This window comes from Crotalus tigris, unplaced genomic scaffold, assembly GCF_016545835.1.
Source record: "Crotalus tigris isolate CLP2741 ecotype Arizona unplaced genomic scaffold, ASM1654583v1 scf7180000018085.976183, whole genome shotgun sequence".
In the NCBI taxonomy this organism is placed as follows: Eukaryota; Metazoa; Chordata; class Lepidosauria; order Squamata; family Viperidae; genus Crotalus; species Crotalus tigris.
This window is the reverse complement of record NW_024096816.1, coordinates 298,137-310,079: the sequence shown is the minus strand read 5'-3', so window position 1 is coordinate 310,079 and position 11,943 is coordinate 298,137. Positions and strand designations below refer to the sequence as shown.

General features: G+C 41.8%; 1 protein-coding gene across 5 annotated transcripts in view; it reads left to right on the top strand.

The window, feature by feature from the left end:
* Positions 1-5,940: 5,940 nt before the first annotated feature.
* The window catches only part of BCL11A (BAF chromatin remodeling complex subunit BCL11A), a 238,749-nt gene continuing 232,746 nt past the window's right edge, over positions 5,941-11,943 (top strand). For 2 of the 5 annotated variants that reach the window (XM_039347538.1, XM_039347536.1), the window contains exon 1: positions 5,942-6,473. In XM_039347538.1, coding sequence (XP_039203472.1) covers positions 6,419-6,473 — 55 coding nt within the window. In that variant the 5' untranslated portion in view covers positions 5,942-6,418. The other 3 variants (XM_039347539.1, XM_039347535.1, XM_039347537.1) reach the window with 3 other exon arrangements.

The window sequence follows — 11,943 nt, the reverse complement described above, 5'->3', positions numbered from 1 at the left end:
AATAGATTCTATGGATGTATACATTTCCTCTTTGCAAGTTGACATTTGTCTCTGATCAATTTCTCTGTGCAACACCCAAGCCATATTCAATTCAGTTTTGCCTCTTGATCAGGGTTGGGGAATTTCTGGTCTCAAGATGTTGTTGGACCAAGACTCCCATCAGTTTCAGCACAACTAACAAGTGGAGATGATGGGAGTTGTAATCCATCACAATCAAGAAGGTCAGTGCTACTCTGTCTTAATCATATCTGTAGAACAGAGAAAAACAGGTGTCTGGAGCATGCCTTCTTAATTTTGTCTTCCAAATAAAATATTATTGTTTCCTTTTTTGCAAATTAATTGTTCCTTCCTACAGTAAAAGAAAGGAAAATACGGTTTTTTTGGGGGGGGGGATTAGGTGGCATTTATTTGGGAATTAAAGACAGAGACACATAGGTGATACAAAGCAGAAAACACAGAAAAAAGAAAAATGTTGGTAGTTCTGTTAACATGAAAAATTTAATGAAGCATAAATAGTGCTAGATTCCAGTCAGGATACAGAACTCCAGATTACATAGCTGGGTTTGTGAGACATACAGGATCACTAACCAGGCAGCTTTATCCAAGTGAATGGGCAAATCCTGCCTGCATGGCTTGCTTATAGCTCAGGGCATCTTGGCAATCAGAAACTTGGGCTAAATGCATAATGCATGGCCAACTTAACTATAGATGTCAGTAGCATGAATAAAACCTGTGTTCATGAACACTGAATATATATATATTAAATATAATGTTTTAAAACATTTTAGAGTGTTTGTACATTCATTTTGACTCTTTTTCACATATGGTCTAAGCAAAAGTAGGTACTCTCTTCATTCCCCCCCCCCAAGGCACGTACTTGCTTTGAACCAGTGTTCCAGATAGAGGGGCAAAAATATGCATATGCTCTTTATTTCAAGCATATTTTCAGACACAAGCCTGAGAACAGAATTATTTGTTTACTTTTAACTGGTGTATATTCAATGTACTTCCAAATGGATTTAACTCTCATTTGCACATATACTCCTTTGGAATACCCATTTTGCTTCTGATTCAATGCACTTTTCTTCCAAGTAAACTGCATTGACATCAAAATACTTTTTTCCAAATAAGCATGTTTGCTTGGAAGACAAACATGCTAAAAAAAAATCAAAATTTCTTTCATCTAACATACTGAAGTTGACACTATTTTAGTTGGAAGCAAAAGGAATTAGTTTTGATTCCATGGGGCTGATTTCTATATTAATTCACTGAGAACTTTAGTTGTATTTTGTGCCTTTACTACCTCCCTTTTCTCTTTACCATGGAGCTGCGTTTCTGTCATATTTCCTACACCCTTTTGCCCATTTCACAATGAAATCTTTCCCCACCTGTTTCTCCTTATCATATTTTCTACCGGATGTATCTTACTATCCGTCTATAGGTTTTATTTCTTTCTTGGGTCTTTTCATCTTATCGCAGCCTCCTTGTTTTCCTGGGCTGCTTTTTCCTCGCTGCCATCTAATCTTACTATTCATCTTCAACATTCACAGATTGTCATTAAGGTAGCTCCAAGTGGTGTCATTTTTCAGCCGTCAACATCTACTCGGGCTGACTGCAGGAAGATAGTACTGGAGAAAGAGCTGGAGTTGCTGAGGTGGGGTGAAAGAAGGGAGCGGGCATTCTGGTGATGCTCAGAAGCGCCTATTTGCTCGCTGTCCCATTCGACGCGCCTTTTTCTTCCGTGCCGCTTTCGCTGAGACCAGGGAGGACAGAAACCTGCCTTCTCCCGTTGTTCTCCCTCAACAATACCTCGCTTGCCGGTTCTAGGGGGAGCCCTTGTACGGTGGAGGCGCGCGAAGCCGAGTCTCAGAGCAGACTTGCAGGCACTGGCAGACATAGGCCTGCTTCACTCTGCAGGACAGACCACAGCAGGCGCATCACCTCGGGGCCTGCCAGGTGCAGTGCGACCCACCCAAAACGGCCCCTTCTCCCAGAAAGGCCTTGCCCCTCCAAAGGTACAGAGGAGCCGCCGAATTCAAGGCGTCTATCTACTCGGGAACTCGATTACACCAAGTCGACGGAGACGCTGAGCTTTCTAATAGGCATATTTGGCATGACTTCCGAGGAATGGCGGGCTGCTAGTGGCTTTTCTGGCAGTAAAATCACCACGATCCCCTCTTCACCCTCCCCAATGCCCAGATACAGGTGCGCGCTCGCGGCAACGTCGAAATTCAGCAACTGTCTTCCTCTCCGAAGTTCCCTTGACCAGAGAAGAAACTTACAGAGGGGGGCTCCAGTTAGAACCTCCTTCCATTCAGCGTCATTAAGTAGTTCGCACGCGCCGCCGGCCACTCCATTTCGCCCGGGGATCGTTCGATTCCTCGGTAAACTTTGCCTTTTTCTCTGGAGCCGAGACGAAAGCGCTGTTGTTTTGGAGCCCCGTAAATGCGAGGAAGGGAGATCGATCTGCTGATTTCTGAGAGCCTCTTTCTTCCCATTCGGATCAGAAATCATTTCTGGGAGGGCCGGATTGTGCAGGCGTGTCCGAGAAGGTGAACACCGAAGAGATCTTTGAGCTTCTCTGGGCATGCGTTTGGATGAAAGAAACTAGATAAGGACGGATCTTTCTGTTGGGTGACACCAAGAATTATACCCTGATCCTATGCCAATTGCTCAAAAGTTCTGTTAAGTGGAGTCAACAGTCGCGAGAAAAGCGCGAGAGAATGTGTTTGGAGAATGCCCACTCCTTCCCTCGAGGCCCTGTGCCGTCCTCGGAAAGCTCTCGGTTCAAAACGGGGCAGATCTGCAGTCGAAACGTTTGTACTGGTTTGCAGAGGGTGGCAGTTCCGCCAGTCGGCTGGTCAGCAAGTAGCTTGCTACTCCCAACAGAGCTTCGAGGAGAACAAGAAAGCGGGCGCGTGTGTCCGAGTACGCGTGCAAGCTCATACAAGACGCCCCTTTAAGAACGAGACGAGTGCGCCTGTTTCTGCGCAACTCGTTTGGACGCAGCTGTTTCGGCGCGTGGACAAAGCGCTGGCCGTGTAAAACTTGGGTTTTAAAAAATGAGTGGTGCCTATTGGAAGGCGTTGTGACAGATTCTGGGCGCGCTTAATCAGGAATGAGCCCCTCTGGCCTTCGCTGGCCTTACTCAGGGTAAGCTCCCACAGGATGGACCAAAGTGAGGGGCGCGTGTTAAGGAGAGCGCCCCAAGTGGGCACAGATTAGAGAGATTGGACACCCGGGCCCCAAAAATGAGTGCGGAGAACGGAAATGAGAATCATTCATTAAAGCCCGAGGATTTTAACCGGCCTCTCAAGCACTTTTCGAAAGTTCCGGTCCGCAAGCGTTCTCATACTAGAACTTCTGAGGAAACACACCCAATAGACATGCTTCTCCTCTAGAAATGAGAAAGGCCCGAAAAATGCACAATTTTGGCTGGCTGGTGGCCTGTGCGTGCTAAGTTCGATTCTTTCTGGGAGAGAATTGACCCGGGACCTATACAGGCTTCCTCCAAAGTTGAAATGGCTAGATTTTTCCCCCTTATTCAAGACCGTTTAAAAACAAGAAAACAAAACCACAACACAATCGATAGTCGCACGAGTTACATCAAGCCGTTGGCTTCACCTTCACACTCCTCTTTCTTGGTCATTGCTTTCAACGGAAGAGTTTGAAAGGTACTCTCTGCGAAGGGGGCAGGGAGACAGAAGCGTTGGAAAAGGACCTTCTGCCCGCGCAGACTTCGCCGAGTCTAGAAAAGGCCCGCGCGCGCGACGCCCCTCCCCCACCGCAAAGACGCACGGGGCCGCCGCCGCACCTCGCTGGCTCAGCTCGCGTCGCCTAAGCCTGGCGCCAAACCCTCTAGCCCCTTCACGTCTCCCAGCCTGCCTCCCGTTCCTTCGCCTCAGCTCTTCAACCGACCCACCCTCCGCCGCGGTGCTTAGCCTTCTCTTCTGATTCCGTGCGGCTTCCTTGCTTTTTGTGGTTGGAAGGTGAACAGCAGAAAGTTCATTTTCCCCAGCGCGGGATTTTTCTGCTTTTTTTCTCTACTGTAACGAGGAAGTCTTGCTTTTCTCACACAGACATTAGGGCGGTGGTCGTTTTTAATTGCTGGTATCATTCCCTTGTCTGCTGCTGCTTCTTTCCTCCCCTCCCATCATGCCCTCCTCAAGCCGAGGGTATGCCCTTCTACTTTATAGCCAATTACCTAGGAATGAGCCTCAATCAGCTCAATGGGACTAAATGTGTCAGGCCGTAGCGGAATTCTTACTTGGCCTTTTTGACTACGGAGAAAACTCAATAAATCTTTTCCTATACTTTCCTTCCCTTTCTCTACTTGTGGGGCTAATTCTTCTCAGTCTTCTTAAAACGAAGGAGTGTTTTATTTGGGAGCCTTTTTCTAGACTTGCCTTCTCTCCTGGTTGTATATTGTGAGCTGGAGTTGGAGATAAATGTTTTTCCTTCCAGCACCAAATCCAGGACCTTCGTGGTCTCTAATGTCCCTTATCTTAACAAACCATTGTCCTTTCTCCCTTTTTAAAGTTTGTTCCCCCTTCAGGATATTGTAGATAGAGTCGTCAACTTTCCTCTTCTTTTTATGAGGGGACAACCGTCTTCCTCTTTTTAATTCTTTTTTAATATCCCACTTTTAAATTTCTTTCGGAAATATTTTGGAGGGGGGCGGGTGAAAAGCTTCGGATTACTTATTCTTTTACAAGCCTAATAATAGCTTATTCTTTCACAAAACTAATAATAACGACCTGCCACCATCTCCAAGCTACTTTCTAGTTTTCGTCGGAGCCCCCCCCCCACGCAAAGCAACAGGTGAACCGCCGTTCTGACCCGTTCCAGCTTTTCTAACAAGCATTAGGATCAGCACGATTAATAGCTTGTTATACAACCCCCCCCCCTTTCGGCTTGCTTAGATTAATTGTAAGGACCAGGGTCTCAAGCATATTGGAAAAATGAGTTCTGCGATCCTATGCAGTCTCTTTGGAAGAAAGTTCCACTGCGTCCAGTGAAGAATCCCCTAGATTCTCTTAGTAACGGAGTTATATTTATTTACAATGGGTTACATTCTTACAACCCGAGTGTGCTCCTGTTTACTCAAGAGTAAGTGTCACCGAATTCAACGAGGGCTATTCAAATAATTGATAAGGTTGAATCTTTAGATATTTTTGTGGTTATATACATGTATGTTTTACGGAGTGAGGATTCCATCAAGTGGGGAACAACCATAGAATATTTAGGAATTACTGTTTTTAACCTTAAGAAAAATGCACCAGTTTCCATTCTTCGCTATAGTACTCCAAACTAAATCAAATAGAGCCTCCATGATTCGAGGCAGTGAACCTGTTACTACAACTAGACATTTAATCATTGTTGTCCATTGTTTTTATATCTGGTCCTTCTGAGGTAATTGCTTGTCCGGAGAATAACAACATAACCTCTGGGCCTGATCCTGCTTGAACAATTTTTAAGTTTTCACCTCTTAAAAAAGTAAGGTAGTTATGCTCTCACTTTTGTCTGTTCGTTATCGCTGTTTTGCTTTTTAATTTGTACAGCAATTTGCTAGCAACTCTATGAAGAGCACTCATTTGCACTGGTATTTGACTTGTTACATTTTACGCTCTTTCCCTTTTTCTCTACTCGCCCCTCCCTTCTCTTTAAATTTCCCTCCTGGCTTTAATTGATTTTTTTAAAAGCTTACTGAATACTTTCTTTCCTATCAAGTCTTTTTGCTCCTCCAGCGTGCCTTTCCTTTTTCTGCGGTCACTCCTGGGCTGTTGCGCGCCTTTACGCACGCCTCTCTCCCTCCCCGCGTCTTTTACCACTCCGCCTCCCTCCGGAGGAGCTGCAGTGTGTGCCTAGTGCCTAGGAGGGTAACCCCCTCTTCTCCCCCCCACCACTGGCCATTGGCTTGCCCTGCTACGGCTCCCCCCCTCACTCTTTTGCTTGATCATGTCCAGCCCCCGATGACTGTCCATTGGCGTGGCGCACAGCTTCCCTCCTCCCCTTTCTTCCAGTTTCGCCCTGCCCATGTTTTGTATGTCTCTGTCCATCCAGCCGCTTGACGTTCAAGTTCGTAGGGACGTCACGTCCGCACTTGAACTTGCAGCTCAGGGGGGCTTTTGCCATTTTTTTCATCTCTTTCTCTCTCTCTCTCTTTTCTTCCCCCCCCCCGTCTGTTTCTCCCTCTCTTGCACAGAAAGGAAAAAAAGAAAAAGAAAAAGCCATGACTGCTATCCCACAATTCATCTTCCCCGCGCCATCTTTGTATTATTTCTAATTTATTTTGGATGTCAAAAGACATTGATGAAGGTATTTTCTCTGGAGTCTCCTTCCTTGCTCACCCGGCGCTTCCCGATGTGATCCGAGCGAGAGAGCTCCGTGCGCGCCCGCCCGAGCAACCAACACCACAATGTCTCGCCGCAAGCAAGGGAAACCCCAGCACTTAAGCAAACGGGAATTTTCGCGTAAGTAAACCACCTTGCAGCTCTGCCTTTTACCTTTGAGCACTCTTGCTTGCAAACTAGCAATAATAATTCAACTATTTTTTTTTATATTTTGCACATTTTTAATCTTTGTGCATGCGTCTTTTTAATGTATTGGAAGACAAAAACGCAACTCACCTTAAAACTCAGGCCCCTTGCCCCTCCCTCTTTTTTTTGGCATGCTAGCACCTTCAGTACTTTTCAGAGAAGGTCCTTCTGTTCTTCGTTGCTTACGGCCGCTTGCTCGCTCGCTCAAAGTTCCATTTGTCTCTCCTCCCCCCCCCCCATTGATTCTTCTATAGATATTTTGCCGGAAGAGAGCGTGTCTGGGTGCGCGCGCCTGCAGCTTACAAATGAATTGCAACTTAAGAAAACACGCAAAGACACACATTTTTTTTTTTTTAGCAAAGAGGCAGGCGGCTTAAAGGACGGGATGAAAGTACGGAAGAAAGCGGTACATGTGTGTGTATGTGTATGTGTGGCTGAATCAGGGCACTTTCTTTATTTTCACGCGAATAGATTAGGTGCTCTCCGGGCGCCTTGTCGTGTGGCGACCCTCCCTTTTTTCAAATCTGCTTTGCTCATTCCTTGCAAATCTCCCTTTTTTTTAGATAGGGGTGAAGGGGGGACCATTTCTTTTGTCTCCACATCAAGATAGGGGTGGTGGCGGTGAGAGATCGCCTACCCTTTTCTGCACGTCCCGCTCCTTTTTCTTTCTTTCTCTCTCCTCTTCAACTCCGCACCGGGAAAGGGCAAGGAAGGGGGCAGACGTGTTGTCTGTTTTGGCCGGAGATAGGCTGCTTTTCTCTTTTTCCACCGCCGCGATTAGCTTTTCTCCCCTCCCCCATCAACTGCCTACTCTTACCAACCTCATTTTACCCCCTCCTTTTCTCTTTCCGTCGTTAAGCCCCCAAACTCTTGCTTTGCAGAAACTTAGGTTAGCTTGCGTATACCTAAAAATGTAAGAAGGGTCGGATTGTGTGGATATGCATGCGTGTGGAATTCCTCTCCTTTCTCTCGTACTATTTTTTGGAAGATTTTCAAAAAAAAAAAAGTGGAAGTGGATTTTGATTGGGAAAAATCTCGTGTCTGACTGTTTACAAGCGCCGCGTGTGCGAGTCTCTGCCAGCAAAACAGGCTAGGAGAACAAACGTATTGGAAGGAGAAAAAATTCGTACAACGCATATACATGCACATATGCAAGATTTTGTAGATGTTATAAAAAGAAATACAGGCTTAGGTGCAGTTATGGCAACTCTGATCCCAAGAAAGGAGCACCAGTCTCCCCAAACAATTAGAACTTCCACCTCAGTAATTGCATTTTGATGTAAAGATTGTATTTCCTTTTTATTTAAACAAAATAGGGATTTTTTTTGCAATGGCTCGGTTTCGTCTTTCAGCCTTCCAGGCATGCGGTGTACAAAAGCTCGAGCAAAACGGTGCTTGCTTGCAAACACAAAAGGGAAGTCTGGTCTGGACTTGAGGTGGTTGAAGGCGGGCGGGCGGGCAAACTCGAGGGGGGGAGAGGAAAGAAGGAAAACATTAAATGTCTAAGTTATATTTGCAAAAGAGAAATAAATGGTCTTCCTTGGGCTGTTTTGTTACCATTTTCCCCTTTAATTTTCAAGATTGATGTGCTTTTGGTTTTTTTAAAACTTTGCATTTTAGCAGTCATTTTAGTCAGTGGTCCTGCCAATAATCGCTGCTTGCAGTGCAGTGTAAAATAACATCCGTTTAGCAACACGAATGCTTAATTAAAATAGCCAACTAATGAAATATCGCTGCTCCTTCATTTTCATGGATTATAGTTGTCTTTTCAAATAAATATCCTGCGCGTTGCTTTTCTGCCCATTCCTGCAATTTTGTTATTTGAAATGCAAAACCGTAGTTTATTGCAACATAACCGATACACTTTTGAACATGCTATCACCTTCCAAACACGTTGCAAGATTCTTTCTCCCTCCCTTCCCTCAGCCAAACTGATAACCTAATTTGACTCTTATCTGAAATGAGAGGTAGGGGGTGGGGTAAGGTGAAGTGGCTGTTTGGAGGAAAAGATGCCCCTTTTTCCAATTATAAAGGCAAGATTTGTAACTATATTCCAGTCTCTGCTCCACATTCACCTGCAGAATATTTGAAAATTAGCCCCCAAAGTAAATATACAGAGAAGTATAAGTTTTTGTTTAAATAGAGATTTGTGGTGTGTATCAAGGGATCAGTAGAATTCTTATAGAACTTTTTTTTTCATGTCTTCTTCACCTTGTCTTGGGAACAAAATGAGAGAATGGGGCATAATGAGATTATAGCAGAGAGGGCAATTTATGTGAGTTGGGTTAAAACAATTCCCCACCCCTTTCCTTATAATTTTTTAATTTAAATGTGAATTTTAGCCACTAGGAGGCAGAGTGAGATCAAGAAAGCTTAGTGAACTTGAACCTGATCCTTTTGCTCACACATCTTTTAATTTTCTATATTTTTCATTTGGCATAGGAAGGTGGGGTGAGAGTCCTGTGTATTTATGTATATGCTGCTTGTATGTGTTCAGATATTCTCCTTTCTTTATCTTCCACTGTTCCTCTGTAATTCAGCTCCTTTTTTTGCTTTTAATTTTGTTTCCTGTGTTAAGTTTTGGGAAAGGACTGTAACATTCAAATTATTCTTTTACCAGTTTCCCTCCCATATAGAACATTACATTTCATCTTGTCATTATTCCCCCTCCCCCAAGGAATAGTTCTCCTGTTCGGAAAGACAGCATTAAAATAATTATTAAACGATCAAGTGCACTACTATATAGTATTTGATTATTTATTTATATACCAACACAAAACAAACTGAGAAAGGCAACCCATCTTAGCATTTAGAAATAGTGTTTCCTAGATGGCACCTAATTTTTTTGATAAAGAAAAAACAGCAAAAATTCAAGGGTATTAAATTTCTTTCCAAAGACTTTTGGGTGCTTTGGCTTAACTTGCAGAGCATCTGCTTTTGTTTGGGTGGCTTGGTGAGGGCTGTTATTCATTCAGTCTCAGTCCTATTAGAAAGCTTATTTTTGCTTTTGAAAATCAATTGGTTTATTTTGTTTTAATGTAGATCTCTAAGAGAACAGCTGGCTGAAGAGGCAAGCAAATATTCTGGCTCCCTTGCAAGTGTTACTAGATGAGGTTTCTGAGGCTAACCTATATCCCCCCCCCCTCAATTGTGTTTTCTGCTCCTTCCCAAGTTTACATCCATCCAGATGTTCATTCACCTAAACACTGTTAAATTTTCTTTTTTCCTTTCTTTCTTCTTTCTGTTTTTGAATACCATTCCTTACTCTCCTTCAGCTTCTGTTAAACTAATCCACTTGAATGCAAAGTTGAAACTAAGCTGTTGTTTCAGTTTTAACTATTTTGCCCGGTAGGAAAGGAGAAATGTATGTTTAATTGCTCTGCATTATTTTGACTCAAGTTTGATTGCTTGTTCCATCCTAATTCATAGTTCAAAAATGAAAGACATGTTTTCTACTATAATCTGGAAAATGCCTCCCTTGGCATTTCTGTTTCTGTACACTTTCTTCTTCCTCCTATTCTTTGTAAAGAAGTGAAAATCTGTGGCACTAGTGTTTTTAATTAAAAACTCCACCTTTCTTTTAGGTTGGCCTTTAAACGAGAAAATACAATCCCCTTTTTTCATTAATGATAGATTAATTTAAAGAGAAATATTAGACAGATAAAATACAAAAAAGTGGTGGCCAATAAATTAGAAACAAAGCATATCATGCAAATAATCAACAGCAAGGACGATAATACATTAGTCTTTGAATTGCAGACATACTTTTAATAATAGCAGTACACTTTTGCCCTGCATTCTGTATTTTAGGAAACCGTTTTTGAACAAATTCAGTGTACTAGCTCTTGCTCATTCATTGTTCTATCATTATTCTTGATTAGCAATCATTTCTATTAAATGCATAAACATTTGGAGGATATGGATTTTATATCTGTACATTTTAATATTGTATTCTTAAGAACCTTGTCTCTTATAAAATTAATTGGATGAATTGCTAAGGTGCAATCAGCAATACTTTTGAGTTTTATTTGATTCTTTTTTAGTGAAAACGCAAGGCAATTTATAGTCAACTTTATAAGAAATCATTTTCCCCAACCGTTATTTAGTATAAATTTTAGCTACTTAGGAAAATTTTTTTTGTGTTTTCTTGCTAAACCGACTTACTGATTTCACAATTGTTTTAGGCCCTAGTCTTATAGTTTGACTAATTAGTCCTTAGAACTTCCTGTTTTATAGAAAATGCTTTGCTTCTAGGATTGGGCTTTTGAAGCTCGCATGGAAAAATATTTCAATACTTTCAAGATAGAGTGTGCTGAGACAATTTGTTCTTGTATTTGTTGCCTGCCATTTTGCTAGAGCGAACTAGTAGAGGAAAGTAGATACTGTAAAATCACTCATAGTCCCAATTTCCCCCTTGACTATTAATCACTAACTGGTATTACTGCATTATTTTTGGTCAAGAGAGCTTAAGTGGAACCCTATGGCCTGAAGATATTTTAATGTAAAAATAATGTTCATGTTTCTATAATCATTATTACTATATACTTAGGAGTAAACTTGGAGACAAAAAATAATGTGAAAGGAGAGATTTGCAGAATTGTTGTTTAGAAGGAGCTATGACATCCTAAAATTATATTCCCTTGCACATATGGGAATTTCTTGAGATCTCTTAACCAGTATGGATAGTTCAGAAACAAATTTAATCTGAATATACTTAAAAAAATACTAAATGTATTCCAATATGAGTCAGTCAAATTAAAATCTATTTTTTGATTCTCTGTGGCTTTAAATTCATTAAATGTGAAATTGGCCATATACTAAAGAAGGTCAAGCTGATTAACTGTTGAGGTATTATGTCCTTTCACTTCTTAACTGGTAGCTTTTGATATTTTGCAAGAATTCTATTTCATATTTGTTTATAGGTGAAAGTACTGTACGGTTGTAATGAAATTACATCCCAAGCTGAATTTTTCTTCTCCCTCTTTCAATCTGTGTGGAAGACTGAAATCATGAACTCTTTCTTCAAAAAATACTTTAATAGAAAATAATAGTGGGAGAAAAAGCTAATTGCTGTATCTACCTTGTTAAAATACCTATTGGTATACTGCTATATAAACAGAATTTTAGTGGAGCTTTCTTGCGCTTGTTCAGCAAATTAATAAACTTAGACAACGTTAAGAAAGGTACTGTAAAGAAAGGACTTGGGTGCTGAATGCTGGAATTCAGTCATCTTTATACTAGTATTTATACCTTATGAAAGCCCTCATTACTAATACATTCTGAATAAATAAGACACATTTCTCCTAAATGGGAAAAAGGACTAGTTTAGTTTATTTTCCTAGATGTTAATTGTAACTGGAAATTTTCAGTAGTTTGAAGATATGTATTTATATTTTGTAAATGA